General features: G+C 45.9%; 1 protein-coding gene across 1 annotated transcript; it reads right to left on the bottom strand.

The window, feature by feature from the left end:
• Window positions 1–754: 754 nt before the first annotated feature.
• Cfap90 (cilia and flagella associated protein 90) lies at window positions 755–17,780 on the bottom strand. The gene is made up of 3 exons (XM_021180830.3): window positions 17,478–17,780; window positions 3,710–3,826; window positions 755–2,162 (listed from the first exon to the last, which is right to left on the bottom strand). The coding sequence occupies exons 1-3, from the start codon at window positions 17,730–17,732 to the stop codon at window positions 1,983–1,985; spliced, it is 552 nt and encodes a 183-aa protein (XP_021036489.1). The 5' UTR covers window positions 17,733–17,780; the 3' UTR covers window positions 755–1,982.
• Between the last annotated feature and the right edge of the window lie 5,218 nt (window positions 17,781–22,998).

The following is a 22,998-nucleotide window of genomic DNA, read 5'->3' on the forward strand; positions in this document are numbered from 1 at the left end:
CCTGTTGTTCCTAGTCTAGTGGCTGCTATGTGGCCAAGGCATTGCTAAGGTAAGGAAACTGCCTGTTTCATCAAATCCCAAGCAGCCACTCCTGATCCGAGTTCCTTGACCTTGATAAAAAAATAATCACTAGAAACGAGAAAATCAGAGGAGTCATGGAGAGGCTCCTTCACAAGCACCCCTCATCTTTTAGCATTACAGGAAGCCTCTCCTAAAAGTCATCAGTCCAGTTCCCTAACTCCCATGCTTTAACATCACTGTTCACAGCTGGCTGGAGTGTGCTGTCAATCAGGCCTCCAGTGCTCTCTCTGCCTCCTGACTGAGCCTCAGAAGCCAGAGGCCATCAGATCTTCTCTGCCTTCCTTTGCTTATTTATCAGCATCCGTATGCAGGAACCAACACCAAACAGTGGTGGGGGTTGGATAAGTGGAAACACATTCTATTAATACAGGAATGTACTTCCTGAACTGGAGATGAGGCTCAGCACTTGACACTGCACACTGCTATTGCAGAGGCCTCAAGTTCACTTCCCAGCGTCCATGAGATCATGGTTCTCACAGCTGCCAAAACCCTAGCTTCATGAGATCTGACATTCTCTTCTGACCTCAGCAGGCACCAGCAGCTGTGCACATATCCACACACAGATGTACACACATACACCTAAGTTAAAATAAATCTTTAAAAATAATAATAATACCCCCTTAAGATGTCTCTACCTGGTATTCATTAATTAGAGAGGAGAAGCCAACAGAAATCCATTTAATTTTCTTTTTTATATTATTACAAGTATAGTTTAATGTGCCCAAGAGCAACTCACAATATACTACTATTTATTTGGGGGAAAAAGAGCAACAACACTGGAAAATTCAGAATATAAGTATTTAGGAATTACTCATCCTTGAAATGGCCAGCAATTCTGGACCATGAAACCGTCTTGCAGATTCAAAACAATAAAACCAGTGGTTGAGCACCAAAATTAATTGCATCACCTGCCCATTAACTGCTCAGCTCTGGGAAATTCAATTGCAGTAGATGAGAGATGCTTTCTTCCAAAAATACATTCACTAAAGATATATCTTAGTGCTTGAGTGTATGTCAGATTCTCTTGCAAAAATAAATACTTCCAACCTGGGTTAAAATCAGCTGCTTCCAGAAGAGGAAACTGCTGTCCAAACTGACAGCCATGGGCTGGAGATGGATCTCAGGGGCAGTGTGTAAGGTCCTGGGTTCAAACCTCAGTGTGAAGAATAACGAGGGTAAGAACAGTTTCAGTGCTCAGGACTGTGAACGCTGAGCATGGCTGTACTCTGGTAGTATTCTGATTAGCATGAAAATTTGTTTAGAAATTTCACCTAAAGATGACACAACATCAGATCACAGAAAGAAAACGCAACAGGCAGATTTTTCCCAGAGTCCAGCCTGCGCTCTGCACCTGTAACAGATTCTCCCTGGAGGGGTGGCAGTATGGATGTACAGGGGGCTTTTATGCTCCATTGTTCAGACTTCAGTTTATCTATGACCTCAAGAAAACAAAGTGTTCAGTCATGTTGAGGGCCATTTTTGTTCCTCTCGGAGAAAACAGAAAAGGGATTGTTTGCATTGTGGGCAGGGAGAAGGTCCGGCACATTTCTCCTGTGACCCCTTCCCCAACAAAATCCTTGCAAAGTGAAGAGCCAGCCCACAAAACAAACACAGCTGCTACCAACAGGAGGCAAGCTTTTCTTTTATTCAGGGTCTCAGAATGAATCAGTCAGTGTCATTTTAAATAAGTCCAGTGAAAATCCTTACCCTAAAGCTTTCAACATAAGGAAAGGTGTTTTTCCAGGTTCTGAGCCAGGACCACCTTAGATATGCGTGTGCTTATCCTCCTGCAGTCAAAGAACATCTTACAGCTACAGGTGACATGAACAGGAAAATGGTTCGTATACTCCATCACTTGCTGATAGGGTACCTCAGAGTGCCCTAGAAACCACACGACTTCTTCAGGCTGGATTGATGTGCCCAAAGCCGGGCCCCTTGATGCTGGGGATCTCGTTCTTCCTGTAGAAGTCGGTCTTCACGTGGCTCACATGGCCATAGTCTCTGTTTAGGGGCTCAATGGGCTGATTGATGCGTTTCCCATAGACAGAGGACATCAGAACTGGCACAATCCTTTCTTGTTCCTGGGAAGATGAAATTCGCAGACACCATTGTGAGCACAGAAACCTTTCTACCCAGAATGCATCAGTACAGTGGCTGGTCCATCAGATGTCTCACCCAGGCGGCGTCTCAATGATACCTGTGTTTGCAAAGCCAGAAAGACTCCAGTGCCTCTGCGCACGGCCCTCTACTACCCTGCTATCTGGAGGAGAAGTAAGACACTGAACCAGACACCACTAGTGGTCTGACTTCAGGTCCTGTTCCTCCTCTTCCCTTCCCCTCCCCTGCCTTCTGCCAGCCTCTCTTTATCCCCACATATAGAACAACAGCCTGGAGCTTTAAGAGTTTGTTCATGTTAATAGACTCATCCTGTTTGTCCATTTCACTGACAGAGCCCCAATCACTCAAGTCCCTGGATGGCACCGGAAGTCTTTCCTGACCCTTCTCCCCAGAACCTCCTCAGCCCTTTCACCACCTCTGTGCTTTAAAGAGCTCTCTGTGCATGTTATCCATCAACACAAAACCAGGTTGTTTCTTTGTCTTTTGCCTCTTACTCTTCTCTCTTTGTCAGAATGTCAGCTCTACAAGGACAGGGCTTGCTCCCAAGTCCCTTTATGTTCCCTCCAGAGGAGAGAGGAGATCATCAAACAGTGTGTCATCAGAGCTACCTTCTTCTCATCAGAAAACAAGAATTTCAATGCAGATGCAGAATGCACCGACATAAGCAAATTTTAAAATCCCATGACCATGAAATAAGTGATGCCACGTGCCTTTATCACTTAACTCCAACTCAAGAGTGCTGAGCGGGGCAAGATGGCGTGAGCTAGCCGTCTCAGAACAAGCACCTTCTTTGGAAACATTGGGGGGAATCAAAGCAGAGCTGCACCCCATATGGTGGGGACTTGAGGATTAGACTTGGGTAAATAAAGACCAGCATCCCTAGAAATGCTGTTGTAACCAGGGCTCAGTGGGCAAGCGAGTAAGGAATCCTGTCTATTGAAAAGAGCTTCCTAATTTTACTCTCTTTAAATTATCCAATTCCCTAGAACAAATCAGAAAATTTAATGCAAAAATGGAGTCACAGTACAGAAGCATGTTTACTTCTCAGCACAATAAAATAGATGCCAGCCACATAAATTAAGCTACAGAAAGCATACAGAACACAGTGTCAAATATTTGCATGTGGTCACATATATACACATCAGCAAATGTACACACATGCAAATATATACATATACAAGCCTGTGCTCATGTACATATATGAAATACATGTACATATGTGCATAGATATCTGCATGTTCTCACATTTCATACAGATAAAGATGTGAAAATGTATACACAGGAACACACACATACACATATATATATTTAAACATTCAAAATATACACATGCATGCACATAAACACACATAATACATGTGTGTAACCAATATATATGTATATGCATATGCACATATGTAAATATGTATTTGTGCACATACATTCACACTATGTGTGTATTTGTGTATGCATGGGTACATTCACATGTGCCCAGTTTTGACAGTCTGTTAACATCATTATCATATCTTACCTCCTCATTAATATGGAGCCCCAGGTTCTTTGCATGTTCTCTGTCATCTCGATGTAATTTCTGGTTATAATCTAGTCTCCTCTTAAAAACACAGTCATAGAGGGAGACAATCCCTGTCTGGGAATAAACAGAGAGAATCATGGGTGTGTTTGAAGCATGAGGCAGTGGTATCTGAAACAGCACTGAAACCAAGACTCTGCAGTGGGGACTGAAAAGTGCAGAGTTTCCTTCATGTGAGCAGGCACTGAGGAGGCACACACACACACACACACACACACACACACACACACACACACACACACATGGCAGACCCAGCTGTGAGCTGGAGCAGAAAGGAGCTCGGACCCCACCAGCAAATGCAGTGTGTTGAGGACCAAGTCTGACTGCAGATGTTCAACAGCACCTCTTTCTGGCTCTCCAGTGTTCCTCCTTGAGATATTCCTCAAAGTCTGTCCCCTCTGACACTGCTGCAAGAGTTCAAACCTCGTGGCTCAAGTGGCCGTGAGGAAATAGTGTGGACCAAGAAGTTCATAAACAAAATATGTTTCTCAGTTTAGAGGCTGGACTCCACGATCAAGGTGTGGGCAGACTCAGCGTCTGTGGAGAGCTGCTTTCAGCTTCATACGCAACACTGCCATGCAGCACCATCACAGGGGAGAAAGACCACAGAGGCTCATTCGAATTTCTCTGGAGGCATGAAACCTGTTCATGAGGGCACCACCCTCAAGACCTGCTCTCAGAGTGTCTAATATTACAGCCTTGTTCTGCTCTGAAAACTCAGCAGTAACAGGATGCTATGACAATACAACCAAGCAGCAGTCATCCTTCGAGCTGCCAGCCAGTGGTCAAATTGCCTATATGCAAGCCTATCTCTTGAGAGACATAAATATTTTTCTTAAGCCCTCTGTACAGCTATAGGACTTTGAAACTGATATCCATGAGTACGTGTAATATGCCTACATATATAACATAAGCATGCATTTACACAGACCTAGATGTACATACACATAGCTTAGATATTCTGGAAGAGGAGCTGTTAATATAACTATGTTCATAATTAACATAACTATGTTCTGCTCATGTGGTACCCAATAGAATAAGTAATCTGTGGGTTAGATGGTATTTAACCAGCATCTCACGCATCAGGCTTGGGTTTGTTGCTCTAGATGTCCCGATTCCTTCAGCAATGAAACCAGACTTGGTTTATCTGTGAGACTGGAACTGATCACCTGCTGTCTCACTTGTGCTACTGTGGTTTGGTTTGGTGTTTGTTTGTTTTTCCTAATAGTGATACTAAAACTATTTGCTCTGTGGGACGGAGACAAACTAGCGTGTGGAAAGAATGGATACACACACATGTTGAGGGGACTGGAAAACACAAGTGAACTTGTTTACCAAGGAACCCAGCGTTCTGGCAGTGATGGTAATGACTAGCAATGCATCGGCAAGCAATGCGGGCACTCATGGACTGACCACCAGGTAGACTTTGGTCAGCTCAAACCTGGTAGTACCTGATGTCTCTACCATCCAGTGAAGGAGACAGCATGGTTTTTAAGAATTGCAGTTCCAGGATTTGTAAGAGTTTTACCAGATATGCAGGGAACTTTCCCTCACTGAGAGTATCCTAACTTCACTAAATTCAGCCATTCCTGGTCTGTCACTGGAGGCAGTGGCTTCTCTCTCTGCATCACAGCTCTCATTGGCGGGTTTGCACCACCTGCCCTGGGTTGTGTCTCCTGATTAGGTAACACATGATCTAGACAGGGGTGTGAGAAACACTAACTCCGTGAAGAATTGACTACATTCAGCATTCAGTGCTATAACATCAACTAGTTCCTTGTATCTTCACATTACACTGTAGACAAAAGTAAATTCTAGAGGAACTAGGAAAATAAAAGCAAAAGAAAGCCCATGAGGGCCCTCCCACACATAAAAGCAATAAGGAAAATGTCACAAAGAAAACATCAATCACTTTGACTCTCTAAAATAGGCATTTGCTTATCAAATAAATCTAAGCTTCTTTAAAAACCCATTTTAAGTCGTGACAAAGAAATCTCAGTCGTGAACACTCAGTGCAGATCTGTTGCTGCAGAAGCTGATGGCCTCCAGCCCTCACAGGCAGAGCAATGCTTTCTGGGAGAAACAGAAAGGACCCATCAGTAGCACAGAGGAAGTTCAAACTTGGCACCCAATCTGCAGGAGTGGTGGGTCCATCCCTCTTCCAGCCCTTTTGAGGCATAAAGCTACTGGCTAAGCTAGGGAGAGGCCCACAGCAAGACAGCACTAACCTGAACGCCCACTGTAGTGTGTGTATGTGTGTACTTCTGTGTGAGTGAGTGAATGAAGCCATATATGGAAAGGTAGAGTTGTACCAAGCTGTCTGTAGGCCAGTAGAGGGCATCAGATCTCGTGGAGATGGAGTGATGGACACCTGTGAGCCACCTGATATGGGTGACACCTGTGAGCCACCTGATGTGGGTGGTGGAAGCTGAATTCAGGTCCCTTGGAAGAACAGCAAGCACTTTTAACTAGAGTCATATCTCTCATGGAGACTTAAGCAATCGGATGGTAGTTAGGCATATGGTCTGGTCTCAGTTTTCTGTTGCCTGTCTGCAAGCCCTCCTGCCCTGTCTATCTCTGTGCAGTCTGTAGGGTAGAATGAGGTCAGCCACAGCTGACAGCATGAAGGATGAACCCTTGTGATCAAGTCGTTCTCTTCTAACCGCTGAGGTCCGTATGCAAAAGTAGAAGTGGGCGGTCTTCCCCATCCCACGCCCAACGGTGCTCCCACTGGGCGTGTAGTCTGCACAGGTAATGGGAGCCGCACGGGAAGAGGGGGAGCATCAACAGTAAGGAAACAAACTGCCAGGATCTGCCTGTGCTGTGTTTCATGCCTAGAGCTTTTGGCCAGGCCACCCCTCCAGAGTGGGGTGGGTCCTGCTAGGGGGCGGAGCTTATCTGAGAAGAAGACCCAATGACAGAAGAACAGATTCAAGAAGAAAGGGGGCTTGTAATCACTGTTACAGATGCTCCACGCCACAGAAACCTATTGCAATATGCAACTTCCCAGGAAAAAGGAAAAAACAAAACAAAACAAAACAAAACAAAACAAAACAAAACAAAACAGTCTATTGGTTTTCATTTTAGCAAGGTCTCCTAAAACTCTGTAAATAGGAGCAGCTAAGAGTCTATGCTGCCTCTTCCCACTCCCAGGGCGTTGCGAGCGCCTGGGCCATCTTGATCTGGATTAGGAAGCTCACTGCTTCTGGATATGGGCTGATGAAAACCCAGGAGCTCCCAGCCCCACCCTACCAGCCCGCCCCATCCTACCCTTGTGTGCTGCATATTCAGAATGTTCCAGAGGGGGAAAAAAGGATGAATTTTTCTACTGGTGAAGAATAAGACTAAAAGGAAAAAAAATTACTAGCAGACGGGCAGCCTCACAGAGCAAAACACTATCCGTCTCTGGTGTCTGAGCGGAGCCGAAGTGTGTCTTCCATTACAGAGCTTTCATCTTTTGTTCTTGTATTCCTTTGTGGCTTGAAGCAAGATGATTTTAATAAAAACCAATCCGGACTGAGATGCTATCACAACACAGACTTGGTGCTGCACAATTAAAATCTCTCAGATTCGCCTGCCTTTCTCTGGAATTTAGCTTTAAAAAAAGAGCAAAACAGAAAATAATAACTTGTGACCTCTGCCTTTGTCTGCTTGCATTTTGAGCATTGCTTAAACATGGTAACACTATGTGCTACATGTGACATCTGATGTCCTGCCTTCAGTTTACCTCTTGTGCTCCCAAATCCTGTTACTGAGTAGTCTCTAGCCAGTTGAGTGTGTGGATGTCATCTGAGCAACGGTTGCCTGTGTCTTCCATTCCCATGTTTTACTGGGTCTGTTCCTTCTGCAGTTTGGGAATTTATTCAGCTGTGGAGATTTGATATCCATTGTTAGGTATTAAAAGGGCTGGACTTGATCTGAACACATTGCAAGAGTTGGTGCCTTCCAAGATGGCTGACTTTAGGTGGGGTTATCAGGGCAGTCTGGTTGCTCTATACTGAGTGAGACAGAGAGGCCAAAGAAATGCATTGTGTTCAGTCCCAGCCTCTCAGAGAGCCATGCACCACTGCAGGGAGCACGCTCCCGGCCTCTCAGTGTGCCCTGACTGTTCCAGGATGCTCAGCCAGTGAGACCATTAGTACCTGTGGTTTCTGGAAACTCGAGAACCATGACCTAAATAAACATATTCTTTATAAGATACACAGCCTTGGGTATTTCATTGTAGTGATGGAAAATGAGCTAAAAATAACTCTAAGAGGCCATATTAGGCTCCAGGACAGAAATGGAGGGCCCTCACTTTAAGTGAGACTATAGTCTGAGCCTAGGGAAAACACACACACACACACAAATATATAAAAAATAATAAAATGCTAAAATATTACAAATAAAATGACAGAGGATGGAAAAGTGCAGTGGCTTAAAAGAAGGGATGCTAAGCTCTTGTGTGCTCTGAGCTTGTAGACGTGGTAACGATCGTGTGTGCTCTGGTTTTGTGGACATACCTTGGCATCTCTGATAATCACACAGCTAGCTACTACAGCTAGAACTCTGGAAAGCAACCTCTCAGGTGCTATGGGTTGGGTTTTGTCCTCCAGAAGCCCTCGAGTTAAAGTTTTATACAAGAGAATATGGAATGCTGCCCTGCTCAGAAGCAGGGTTGCTGAAGATGTACTCAGTTAAGGTGATGTCATGCTAGCATAAGACAGCCCTATGCAATGTGAATGGTGTTCTCAAGGAGCAGGAATTTGAAACATAGAGACATATATAGGAAAGACGGTCTGAACAGGACAAGAAAATGGCTATAAAGAAACAAAGGTGTTTCCCTCTGAGCCCACAAAAGGGACCGAACTTCCACTCTCCAGGACTCCAAAAGGTAAGTTACCATTGCTCTAAGCCATCAAGCCTGGGCCACTTTGTGCTGTACTGCTGCTGCCCAATACACTCTACAAAAGCAGCTGTGTTTGGAACAACTGGGAAGCCAAAATGGGGTTAAATCACAGGCTACTGAAGCAGGGCCAGAAGCTTAAGGAGCACACTCCTCTGGTAAACTGAGTTTGCTGACCACCTGAGTGGAAAACGTCACTAATACACAATTATACTCTACTCCTGATGACCCAAGGAATTCCCTCCCTCCTCGCTCCTGCTGCTCCCGCTGCTCCTGCTGCTCCCCCTGCTCCTCCCCCCCTGCTCCCCCCTCTGATGCTCCCCCTGCTCCTCCCCCCCCCGCTCCCCCCTCTGGTGCTCCCCCTGCTGCTCCCGCTCCCGCTCCTGCTGCTCCTGCTGCTCCTGCTGCTCCTGCTGCTCCTGCTCCTGCTCCTGCTCCTTGAATGAAGACACGTGACCAGTTCTACCCAATGGACTGTGATCTGAAGCGACCTGTGATGCCTCCGCTAGAAGTATGGAAGAACCAGCACCCAGAGCCAGGCTGCATGGAGTGGGAGCAGCCCATGAGGTGGCTGCTGAGTGATTTAACTATGCTAGGGCACACTGCCGACCCTACTGGACCTTTTGCACGAGAAACCAAGTGGCTGAGCTCTGTGGGGTTGTTTGTTGCTGCAGTAAAACTAGTCTTGTCCTGACTGATCCAAGTGGGTAGCTGAGGGAGGCATCTGCCTCCTGTGGTCTGCAAGGCCCAACCTCCAGTCTGAGGTTGTAGGGTTTTATTACATCCTGCACCTTCCCCCTCCCCGCCCCCACAAGCTCTCCACTTCCCAGAAGTTACACTCTCACACAAATCACAAGTGTAAAGTTTAGAATAAACTGGGACCCAAGTCCTTTCTTTTCTCCTCCTTTTCCTATGACATCAAATATAAACATGTTCTTCTTTATCAGATTGAAACCCTTAAATTCTGTGGGAAAGAAACAAAAGAGATGTGTATACTTTCATAATCTTTTTGACTATTTGTCACATGCTTATACATACATGTGTGTGACAATGTGCTGTGATCATATTCACCGTTACCCTTGTTCGTCTTCCTCCCATTCTTGTACAAGATGACCCCCTTGTACTTCCATGTGTGTGTGTTATGTGTGTATGTGTGTGTGTATGCATGTGTGTGAATGTGTGTGTGTGTCCCACTCAACTTAGTTAAGGCTGCCTATGGGTGCTTTCTTTTTTGTTTGTTTCTTCAAGATAAGAGTTTCAGGGTTTCTCTGTGTAGTCCTGGCTGCCCTGGAGCTTGCTCTGTAGACCCAGCTGGCCAAGAACGCAGAGATCCACCTGCCTTTGCCTCCCAAGTGCTGGCATTGAAGGCCTGTGCGACATATTTTTATGTAACTGCAATGAGAATGAAACTATAGGCTCACCAAACACATTTCTATTTGAGAACAAGTTACAGAGTCGGTTCTCTATTGTCCTATGGTAGTCTGAACTAGGAAGGTGCTAAGATGCCATGGCATGCTATCTCTAGGCAGATAGGCTCAATCTCTGTGTATGAAGAATTCAGAGAATTCAATTAATGACTCCATTGTCCTGGAGACTACAAGGCTCTGTAAACCATGGAACCACCGAGAGAGAAACCAGGCCTGAATAAGAATAAGCCAGTTAATATCCAACATGCACAGGGAAAGAGTCTACGTGATCCCACACCTGATTGAGAAGATTCCAGCAGGTGATGGCTACTGAGGGATGGAGAGTCAATTTTCTTCTCCTATGGATTATAAGAGTTTGGCCCAATGCTCCCAACACCAATGTGTATATGGGGAGCACTGATTTGACTCAGGTGAGTTGTGAAGAGGAGGAGGAAGAGGAGATGGAAGAGGTGGTGGAAGAGATGGCAAAGGAGAAGGAGGGAGAGGAGAATGTAGTGGTGGAGGAAGAGAAAGAGATGAAGAGGTAGAGGGAGGAGACAGAAAAGGAGGACAAGTAGGAAGAGGAGAACAAGAAGATGGAAGAGAAGGGGAAAGAGGAGGGAGGAGGAAGAAGAGGATAGGGATGAGGAGGAAGAGGAGGAAGATAGATGGAGAGGAGTGGGAGGATGAAGATGGGGATGAGGGAAAGGGAAGGATGAGGATGGAGATGAGAAAGAAGGAAGGAGGAGAGAGAAGTGTCCAAGAAAGGCTGCAAGTAGGGAGGGGAGCTGAATATGACGTCAAATGTGTCCTATTCAAATGCATAATTATCAGTGAGTATATAATAAAATTCATGTCCTTTTCAAATAAAGATATAAATAACCCTCATTATAATTTTTATATGTTTTTAAAAGAGGCACAGTGGGTTGTCAAATCATTGCACCAAGAGCTTTCCAGTACTCACACTGGGCAAAACATGAGAAATGAATCAATGTCTGTCATATGACACTTATTGTCTTCATCCCAATGTTGCCCTTTTATGAAACTAACTGCTCACTGCAGAAAAAAAAATCTACCTCATTAGTAGTGATTGCAGATTCCTTTGTTGTAAATATTCTCACTGTAGGGGTCTGGAGAGTTGGTTCCATGACTAAGAACAGTTATCTATTCAAAGGGTTTGAATTTGGTTGCCAGTCCCTGCATAGCTGATACCCATCTGTAATCTAGTTCCAGGGATATGATACCCTCTCCTGGCCTCTGTGCACAGCAGGCATACATAGACATACATGCAAACAGAGCATAAACAAATAAAAACATATAAAAATAAAAATTAAATTAAAAAAAATATTCTCACTGCTGCCAGATGAGGGCAGCCAACCAAGCATAGAGTTCAGACATGAAACTAAAAATGAGTCTTGTGAATTAGTAAGAGAAAACTCTGCCATGATACTGGTTAAGCTTCTGGGTTGCTCAGGCATGGCCTAGCCCATCCTGACTACAGTAGAAATTACTTGTCAGTGGCTGCTACTTCTCTCTTCAAAGCTACTTGCCCACAAGCATATGACCTACTTTCAAAACTGTAAATCTCCAAGGTCATTGATTCTGTTAGGGCCTTGTTTGAATTCTGGTAAGCCCAGAGCCTCTCCTTGGGAGTCAGGCCAGTAGGCTAAGCTAAGAAAATGTTAACAGGAGTCACAACTCTGTAGTCTAGAAGGCTGCAGCTTGTCAAGAGTGGGTATCAGAACCTTTGAAAGTCTGTGCTTAACTGTTTTCCACGGCTTGCCTGCGGATAAGATCCTGTTCCTTCTCCTGGCGTATTGGGATCATAAGCTTTGACGATTTTTACAACTTCTCACATAATCTAAGAATATTTTACTCTTGAGCTGAAGTCGGCAGAATTCCTCTCAACTGACTCACTTCTGTCTCGCTCTGGAAGAGTAGGTGGACTCCATGCATTCTGCCTTAGTTCTCAGACCCACCCCATCACTGAGGCTGGAGATTCAGCCTTTTTGTCTGTGTCATTCACTTACATCGATTCACTTCTGCCAGAGCTGGAACGTGATCCCTAAGAGCTCATGCGTTGGAGCTTGATCTCAAAAAAAAAAAAAAAAAAAAAAAAAAAAAAAAAAAAAAAAGCCAGGCATAGTGGCTCACAGTTACCATCCCAGAGTTGAAAGGTAGAGTCAGGCAGACCCTTGGAGGTCACTGACCACCCACTCTTGCTTCCTTGGCAATCTCCACATCAGTGAGAGACCCTGCCAATGCTCAAGGTTGTCCTCTGGTCTCCGTACGCATGGACAGACAGAGACATGTACACCCTGCATACACCCCAATGAGAAAACTGCAAAACATGCACATGTTTGTGTGATCCTCTGTGTGTGAACACAAAATCAGAGCCATATACTGCATGTAGAGGCACGTGGCCAAAGGACATGCCACGCCTGTTTGTGGGCAGTGTTGCTGGTAAGAATGTCCTCCGTGCAGAAAGACACACTGGTCTCCTCTCTTCCTCACTTCTCCCTTGTGGCTGAGCTCCCAAGAGAAGCTGGGCCCCCTCCATTTACAAGATTCCACCTGACTCGGAGGAAGGCTCAATCTTGCTCTGGTACACACTCTAGGACATGCTACTCCTGGGGAAGGTCACTGGACAACAGGTTTGCAGCTAGCACAAGGTGAGAGGCAGGTGTGATCGACCCTGATTGTCCCATGGGTAGAGTACTAAACCACACATACTCCAAACAGAAACTCCTGGTTTACTAAATACACTTTTCGAAAAAGGTGACTTAGGCCTTCCGTTCCATATATTCATCCCTCTTTTAACTACCACATAGCAGGTGTTTCTGGAGTACCCAGGGTATGCCAGTCTCTATTCTGATTGCTGAAGAGATAGCAAGACAAAAATTAGCCCCTGCTCCACTCACCACCCACCCCGGGGCAGCTGATAATTCACTAGGGGAAGAACCACAGTAAGATAAGCAAGTGAAATCTTAATAGGCTAGATAGGAATAGGTGCAAAGGGAAAGGAAGAAATGAGTGGGGAGGGGTGGGCGTGCAAGAAAGTGCTCTGCATTCTACTAGCATGGCTGTGAATCTACTAGACAGCCAAGACAAGATCCCTAGACCCTACCAGAAACATGACCACAGAGTGGTTTATCTTCCTCTACAGCTGCTTTAGCACATGTGATCAAATATGATGGCTGTCTAAGACAGGGCATCATGTGTGAGGGACTGAGGGATCACACCCCTGTTTATTCTACCCTGGCTGCCATCCTTAGGAATCTCTGCTTTGCAGCTCTAGACATGAGCCTTCATATGCTGCAAGTTCTTACTGCCCTTGTTGAAGGACATTCTGCAGGCAGGGAGGGAGAGCTTGTGGCACATAAGGACACCATCAGCCCTCGCCTCCACGTCTGCGATTCCACACATGCAGAAGGGATTCTGGATAATCCCAGCAAAGCCAGAGTGGGGCCTGTGGAACACAGTTTTCCTCCAAACAGTTTTCTACAATCCATCCTAGCACGCCGGAAAACACATTCTAAAGCCACTTAGGCGATTTCTTTTTAATGTCACTGTTATACTTTGAGGGATTTAATAAAAAACCTTCATAAAAGGGCATTCTCCTCTGACTCGGCTTTTCCATTTCAGGGGGCAGAAACGCTGTGCACAACAGAAGGAGAAAAAAGTAATTTAAAAACGCCTTTGAACCGAGTCTGCTCTGCAGCCTCTGGAAGCTTATTTCTCAGGGAAAGACAGGCTGCTAGAGCCCCCTAGGGAGCAGTGCCGGAGCTGACCACATTTTAGATGTTAGCATAAGAGGACAAATTTATCATCCTATTCAGCCACATTACTGGGGTTTTAAGTAAGTTTGCAGCCTGCAAAGCAGGACTGTGGTGGACTCCCTGGGGTGGATGAGTTAGAAGATCAGGGACACTTGCCACATGCTCATCTTTACTGCGGTCCTCTGCATTCCTCTCTGAAGGGAAGGAGGGCTGGGCATTTCATGGGTGGGCTGCTGGGAATGGACAGTTAATGAAAAGAAACTAATTGTTAGGAGCTACAGCTAAAGAGCAATTGCTAACTGTATATATACTGGGTGTACTGCATCTCATGCCACACTGGTTACCTAAATCAAGTGTGTGTGTGTGTGTGTGTGTGTGTGTGTGTGTGTGTGTGTGTGAGTGTGTGTGTGTCTGTGTGTATATGTGAGTGTGTCCCTGTGTGTGTCTGTGAGTGTGTATCTATGTGTGTGTCTGTGTGTATCTATGAGTGTGTATCTATGTGTGTGTCTGTAAGTCTGTGTATCTCTATGTGTGTGTGTGTCTGTATGTCTGTGTGTCCATGTGTGTCTGTGAATGTGTGTGCCTTTATGTGTGTGTATGTCTGTGTGTGTGTCTGTGAGTATGTGTCTGTGTGTGTCTGTATGTCTGTGTGTTTGTGTGTGTCTGTATGTCTGTGCGTCTATGTGTGTCTGTGAATGTGTGTGCCTTTGTGTGTATGTATGTGTGTGTGTGTCTGTGTGTATATGTCCATGTGTCTCTATGTCTATGTATGTCTGTGAGTGTGTGTCTGTGTGTCTCTATGTGTGTGTGTGTCTGTATGTGTGTGTCTATGTGTGTTTGTAAGTGTGCGTACCTTTGTGTGTGTGTACGTGTGTTTGTGTGTCTGTGAGTGTCTGTCTGTATATATCTGTATGTCTGTGTACATCTGTATATGTGTGTGCCTTTGTGTGTGTGTATGTCTCTGTGTATTTACATCTGTGTGTGTGTTTGTATGTCTGTGTCTCTGTGTCTCTATGTATGTGTGTATGCCTATGTATGTGTCAGTATGTCTGTGTGTGTCTATGTGTGAGTGTTTGTGTGTGTCTGTATGTCTATGTGTGTGTGTATGTGTGTAAAAGCTGATATCTAAATTTTTGATGTCTGTCTGTGTGTCTATGTGTGTGTGTGTGTGTGTGTATCTATGTCTGTGTGTCTGTGTGTGTGTCTATGTATGTGTCAGTATATCTATGTGGCTCTATGTGTGTGTTTCTATGTGTGTCTGTGAGTGTGTGTGTGTCTTTGTGTGTGTCTGTATATCTGTGTGTGAGTTCTGAAAGTATTAACAGTGGCTGGTGCACACCTTTAATCCCAGCATTTGGGACGCAGAGGCAGGTGGATTTCTGGGTTCGAGGCCAGCCTGGTGTACAGAGTGTGAGTTCCAGGACAGCCAGGGCTACACAGAGAAATCCTGTCTCAAAAAACAAAAAACAAAACAAAACAAAACACCAACAACAAAACAGTGGCTGAGATTGTGTTGTTATTTTGCTTTTCATCAAAAAGCACTCTACTTTGCATAAAGGAAAGTTTCCTGGAGCTGCCTCTTATCAGACAGAACACCTGACATCCCAGTTTATCTCATGTGACCTGGAGAACAACTTTGTCCCTATGTTGGGAAGTTTTCTACACAAACAGAACTTATTTTTAACTAGTACAAGAAAGAACCTTCTACGGTGTTTGTCCATGTGGGTATGCATAAAATACCAATATGAGCAGGTTTTGCTCATAAATAGCCACTGAAACAAAACCATGTCCATGTTCCTTCGATTTCATAATTAACCCAAGAAGCTGCTTCAGATTAGGTTCACAATGTACGCAAAGCATAACCTTTCTAATTCAATAGCTGCCTCTGTTGTTACACTGAGGGTCTGCATTTCCAAACTTAGGCTGTGTTTATTCCTTACGGACACACCACCACTCAGGGGTGGGGGCAAAATGCAGTCTAAGATATGTGTCCCAGCTGTGGGTGAGAAATGGCCATGGCTGGGACAGAGTTCTCAAACTCCTATGCACCCAGAATCTGCTGAGAACAGTGAAGAGTTGAGAGCTATCCTCCTGTGTACCCAGAAACTGCTGGGGACGTCAAGGAGTTGGGAACAGGGATGCAGGCCTGTTATGAGCCTGGGGAGAGAAGGGGGCTTAGCTCCAAGTGAGTGCCAAGATATGGAGAAGCTGGAAGAGAGCCTCCTACAGGAGACTTAGGCACTGCTCTGTATGATGAAGTCATTTGAGAGGAGAGAAGCTTAATTAATAAACTGCCTCCATAAGACTGGGCTGCAGGAAAGCCTGTAAGTCATTTTCTTAATTAATAATTGATGGATGAGGGTCCAGCCCATTGTGGGAGGTGCCACCCTGGTCTGGTGGTCCTGGGTTCTATAAGAAAGCAAGCTGAGCAAAGCCATGGTGAGCAAGCCAGTAAGCAGCATCCCTCCATGGTCTCTGCATCAGCTCCTGCCTCCAGGTTCCTGTCCTGCTTGAGTTCCTGCCCTCACTGCTTTTGTATGATGAACTGTGCTACAGGACTATGAGTGAGGTAAATTCTGTTCCTACTTTGCTTTTGGTCCTGGTATTTCTTCACCGCAACAGTAACCCTAACTAAGACATTGTTCTTATTGTTTCTACCATCTAAATGGAGGATGTTCCCCACACCCTGGACCTTGCAGGCATTGTAACTAGGGCCAGGGCTTGTTTCCACTGCTACCGCAGACCCGGGGGAGCTGAGACACCCTAAGTAGAGCAGCCCTGGCACTCCACTGACCCACTGATAGATCATGGGTGGAAAGAGTGACCCAGTGTCCTCACAGTACTCACTTAGGACAAGTAGTGGCTTCTCCACTGTTCCCAGAAGGACACCTCGTCCCAGTTCCTACCCTCAGGACACATTTCACTTGCATCAAGCTCACATCTGCCCATCCCCACTTCCTGAGGTGTCTGCACGGGTGGTTGTGATGGCCGTATTCTTGGTGTCCTTGTACCTCAGCCCAAGGCCCCTCTCTTGCCTGATAACCATGCCTGCCTCACTAGTATCAATGTATCACAATTACCCTTCGCAAGCAGTAACATGCAGCCAGGGCTATACAGAGAAACCCTGTCTCGGAAAAACAAAAACAAAAGAAAAACAAAGCAAGCAGTAACATGGGGCCCTGACCCAGACTCTGGTATTTAACCCTACCCAACCCCAAGACCAGTTCCACATGCGATCCACAGTTCTGCACCCCTATACAACTTCTCTGGACTCTGCAGCTCAATGCAGTTTGTCCTGGGCACCACCCTCAGCCTAGAGCTGCACCACCTCGACGCCTCTAGTAACAGTAGTGTGACCCCACCCCACCCCACCCCGTACTTTCGCTAGCTTCCCTTGACACTATCCGAAGCACTCAGTCCTTCCCAACCCTCTAGTCACAGTTTTACTACCACACCTGAAGTCCTGTCGGATCACTGTCTGGACAGCTCCAGTAATATGGCCCCGCCTCTCCCTAGCACTGAAGTCCCGCCCTTGTCAGGTCCCTTACCGCCCTCAGGGCCCTCCCTGATAGTGCGGTTCCCGCCTCCCTCCCGCAACCCCATCCCCACCCCACCCCCGCTCTGTTGGACCTGCTCACCTGACCCTCGCGACCAAAGTAGCTGCGCTCCTTGGGGCCCTGGTGCCTTGGCGGGATGTAGCTGAAAGCTGGTAGTGCTGAGATGGGCAGAGGTCGGGGTTTGCCCCTCAGGGTTTCGGAGGTGACTTCCTCCTCCTCTCCCACCTCCTCCTCTCTTCCCTCTTCTTTTCCAGCCTCCTCTTCCACCTTTCCCTCCTTCTTCTTTAAGCCACCGGGGTCCATCGCCCTCCGCTCCTTCTTGGCCAGTTCCTCCATCACGTTAGGTGGCTTCTGCGTCCCTCCAGGCGTCTGCACTCGGCTGTTGCCTGGCAACTACGCCTTGGTCTCAGCATCCACTTAGTGACAGAGGTTGGGACGTTCCTTGACGCCTCCTTCTAGGTTCTTTTCACCACACCCTGAGAGAGACCTGGCTTTCCAGGTAGGAACTGCCAGAGGGACCACACCCAGTCCTCTACATCTGATTCCCAGCACAGTTTGTTGTAGTCTCAGGGCATTCTTTAGCTTTGGACAGAAAGCTACTATGTGTCAAGATCTGAAGGTACAGCCCTGAAACAAACAGCCTTGGGTCACAGGGAGCTTACAACCTGGAGAAGTTAGATGACAAAGATGAGAAAGGCTTCAGAGATCCCGACCAGAGTGATCCAACAGAAAAATGAGGGCCACGTGTATATTGCACATAATAGAAAAACTAAAGGCACGGAAGCATGGGCCGTACCACCTACCTGTGCCTCCTGCTTAGCTGCATTTCCTATGTGGGCAGGGCATAGTTGCAGAGGAAAAGCTGCATTTCCTATGTGGGCAGGGCATAGTTGCAGAGGAAAGAATGTGGCATATGAGTCAAGTTCATAGGATTTAAGGCAGCTCTGATCATGCCCCCTCTTCAGCTCCAGGAACCCCACTCCCTCCTTTCCTCTATTCTCCACTGGCAAATTGCCTGCTTAGACCATGAGTCAGGAAAAAAATTTAAAAAGGCCAGGAACTTTCCCACCAAAAGCCAAAGTCTCAGGGCTTTATTCTTGCTGGAAACCATTTAGTGAGGTGGACATCTCCCTGGAGCTTGGAGATACGAGAGAAAAGAGAGTCATCGCCTTTCTCCCATGAACAGAAGTCACAAGCGCATACCTGTTAATGTTATCATCCCCGTGAAAGTATCAGTAAAATAAAATAAAATACCCTCTGTAATCTACTCTCAACCTTTCCACCTCTCCCAGCCTTTCCAAAGACAGAGTGAGAGGTCAGCTGAGGGAGGCCCTTTGCAAGCCTTGCATAGATGATAAAGTACACACACTTGGGCGGGTAGAAGGGGTTGACACAAACTATGGTGAGAACTCGGCTCCAGCATAGCCCAGACTGAAATTATTCCATTATAGAAATCCCTTTCACAGCCATTCAGACATAATTCTGCTAGATGCAATTTCATTCAGCAACATTTTGTTAGCAGCGAAAGAAAGCTTTACTAATAGCACTTTAGTTAAACACTATCATTAGTTAGCTTTAACTGTCAGGCCGCAGCATAGCCTGGAGTCACCTGAAAAAGGAATCTCAATAGAAGGGTTACCCACATTCAATTGTCCTATTGCCGTAGGAGGATCCAGCTTACTGTACATGTACGGGTCCCTGGCAAGGAGGTCCTGGGCTGTATTTCTTTTTATAGCTAAGCATGAACCTGCAAGCAATCTGGCTAGCAGCATTCTTCTATGGTTTCTGCTTTTGAGTTCCTACCCTGAATTCTCTCAAGGATGGACCGTGGCCTGAAGTGTAAACCAAATCGAACCTTTCCTCCCTTGAATTGCTTCTGTTCAGAGTATTTTATCACAGCAAGGAAGGGGATGAGCATGCATAGAAGGCAGGCACTGTTCGGGGCTATGCCTGCAGGTGTAGGGACTACTGCAATGGGTCTTTCAGCCTGACTGAGATCAAAATCAGGCTCAACTACCAAGTCTCACAAAGTTCCTGAAACTAACGAGATGCACAGGGCGTCAGCCAGGCAGCCTCGGCAAGTGAGACCTTGGAGCCAAGGAGTAAGTTTGGTGATAACGGATTAAGAGAGGAAAAGTGAGGGTATGGGGGAATCTGGCCAAACCCACCTAGCAGAACACCTCCTGAATACAGACCAGGTAATCAGGGACCAATGGAGGATTGTGGACAGTACAGACCTAGTGAGGAAGGCTGAGCATGGATAGGAGTGTGTGTCTCTCTCTGTGTGTGAGGGAGTCTTGTTATACTAACTTTCAGTTCTTTTGCTAAAAATTGTTCAAGGAAAATGCACAGATTGCCTGAGATGACATGTGGGATGGAAAACAAACAACTATTTACCTCAGTCTGTGAACCAAAGCAACAATCACATCAAAGTATCACTTAAAGGATAAATGTTTATGGTGATTACTTACAGGAGTGTACAAGAAGGGTTACTTAAAGAAGGGAATACAACTAAAATAATCTCTGTCAACAGAAGACCCAGCCCAGGTGTCAATTCACAAAAGTTCAAACTATTGAGACCTCTGTGTGACTTAGAGACATCTCCACAGGTTAGAGAACCTTCTCCAAGCAGCTCAACTTACTCTTTTCTCCACCAGCAACCTTTCTTTCACTGCTTTCATAACCTTAGAGAGATGCCCTGTGTATCTTGTTAGTTTCAGGAACTTTGTGAGACTTGGTAGTTGTTTAGGTCCTGAGCTCATGAGCATTTTCTCTTCTTTCCTGGAGGGAATATTCGAACTTAAAACTTCCAGGTCTATGAAGAGACCCCTCCAGAACTGAACTTTTGAACCCACAGGAAACTGCTAAACAATAGGAGAAGATTCAGCACTCTGGGCAAAGTTGAACAGCCAATGAGTTCGTCTTTTTATTAGACTGAAAACTCTCCAGGGCATGGCCACTTGCATTTTTTTTTTTTTTTAATTTATCTTGAATGGCTCAGGAGGTACTCAGCAAGTACTTGATGACAAATAAAAATTGCTGCTTTAACCAATACCTGACACTATGAATGATGGTCTATTATACTTACCTTGTCAGGAGCATGCTGTCCTCTGAGAAGCTCCACCCAGCAGCTGCCTCAGACAGATACAGACACCTACAGCCAAACAGTGGATCGAGCTTGGAAACTCTTATGGAAGAATTGGAGGAAGGATTGCAGGCCCTGAAGGGGATAGGAACTCCTCAGGAAGACCAAGAAAGTCAACTAACCTGGACCCTTGGGGCTCTCGAAGTCTGATCCACCAACCAAAGAGCATACATGGGCTGGACCCTCTACTCTTTGGTGAGAAGGGAAGGGGGTGGGGGAAGGGCTGTGGGAGGAGGTAACTGGGGGAGGGGTCAGTGAGCAGGATGTAAAGTAAGTGAAACAATAAGATTCAATTTTAAAAATGTTGCTTTAGCTTGAGTTTCCTCTAAATTTGAGTCTAACTAGGGATTGGATGTTAATGAGTTACTTAGTTGGTGATTCCAGGGGACAGGAAAAAGGGACAAGACAACTGAGAAGAAGCAGGAGAGGCTGGATCAGTCCATGATGTTGGGCGGGGACCTGGAAATTGCAAATTGCATGTCCTGAAACCCTGAGATGACTGTCACCTGAGATTCGGGCTGATCTCTCTCTCTCTCTCTCTCTCTCTCTCTCTCTCTCTCTCTCTCTCTCTCTCTCTCTCTCTCTCACACACACACACACACACACACACACACCCCCCCGTTTTCTCCTTTAGCTCAATCAATGCCATAAACTTTGCTGCCCCCTAATGACCATCTCAGATAATATCACTGCCACTTCCAGAGTCCACTAACAATTTTCTATACTAACAATTTTCACCTATTTTTTTTCACTGCACTTTTTAAAATACAAGATTAGACCTTATTCAGAATTGTTAAATATGTGCTACTTTGCTGTGATAAAATACAATTTTCACCTATTTTTTTTTTCACTGCACTTTTTAAAATACAAGATTAGACCTTATTCAGAATTGTTAAATATGTGCTACTAAGAGCTACCACCTGGAAATGCTTGTGGTCACGGCAAACAGACACAAAGATTTGGAGGCACAGAGACTCAACGTATAGAGACCTAAACATGACACTCGGGGAAGCCAGAAACTATTTATTAGCCTATTTTTATAACACAGACACTCTCAGAATTAAAATCCAAACAGAGCTGGGGTTTATTCTAGCATTCTTTCCTGGGAACGTCCCCTTTGCTTTGTAGCAAGCACGGCAGCCAGGGTCCCTGCTGTGTCTCAGATCCCAGCTCAGCCTACAAGTCAGTCTGGGCCTAGGCAAATGGGCCGTACGCGTGCTTCCAGAGTGCCCCTGCTATACTTGACTAGTGTAGTCTTTACAGGTTTAACTTTTTTGTGGAGAGCCTTAACATGGCTAGAATGCTCATATGAGGACACACTTCAAAGAGAAGATGGTTATGTGAAGGGGCAAGGACAGAGACACACCCTGGTGGAGGACAGCCACTTAAAAAGGTAGCAACACACACACACACACACCAATGGGAAGTAGGACATGTGTTGATGCCAGGAACAGACTAAGGCTCCCCAGGGCACTATAAAATACATGAAGCATTCTTCAAAGTGCTTCAAAGGTGCCTATCATGCTGATACCATGACTCTGGACTCCTAGCCTCAAACCGTGAGGTCTAATACTTTATTTCACCAGTGTGACCCACACACTTTGTGGTACTGTTACCAAATCTCTTAAGAGCATAAAACAAAACTTGTCCTGATTTGCGTTCTACTGCTTTAATAAACCCATGGCCAAAAGCAAGTTGGGGCAAGAAAGTACATTTTAGTTTGTAGGTTACAGTCCATCACTGAGAAGCAGGGAAGGAGCTCGGGCAGGAACCCAGAGGCAGGAACTGAAGAGAGGCCATGGACAAAGATACTTACTTCCTGGCTTGCTTCCTGGTTCTCTGCTCAGCTAGCTTTTCTATAGGTATGGCACCACCCATGGAGGACTGGGTTCGTCTGCATCAACCAGTAGTTTAAGAAAATGCCCCCACAGGCATGCCTATAGGCAAGTCTGACCTAGACAACTACGTTCCCTCTTCCCAGGGGACTGTCAACTGAGGCTCTTCTCAACATCAATGTACCACATGGCTCAGATCCTGCAGGACAGAAGGATGTCCTCATAGCTCAGACAGGTCATATGGGCCACAGAGGGTATCTCCTGTATGGCTCAGAACCCACAGGCCACAGGGTTGTCCCACCACCACAGGTATTTTCCTCAGGCACTGAAGCACAAGTCCACGACCAGCAAGTGAGGAAGTGGAAATGGACCGAGGCATCAGGATTCTTGAACAATTCTTACTATGTTGTTGCCTCTCAAGATCATGCTGGGACAGCGTGCTTGGCCCTGCTTAAAGCAGACACATGGGAGTGCTCAGCAAAATGGAGAATGGTAAGCTGCACTGTCCCCATGCAAGCGAGAGCACAAGCCCAGCTTTCTAGCTTGTTTCACACCTGTCCCCCGAGAGGGAAACAAATAGGGGCCACCATGTGCAATAACAATGCAGCTTTCTCCCTCCGGC

This window comes from Mus caroli, unplaced genomic scaffold, assembly GCF_978045245.1.
Source record: "Mus caroli unplaced genomic scaffold, Mus_caroli_1 scaffold_15, whole genome shotgun sequence".
NCBI lineage: Eukaryota > Metazoa > Chordata > Mammalia > Rodentia > Muridae > Mus > Mus caroli.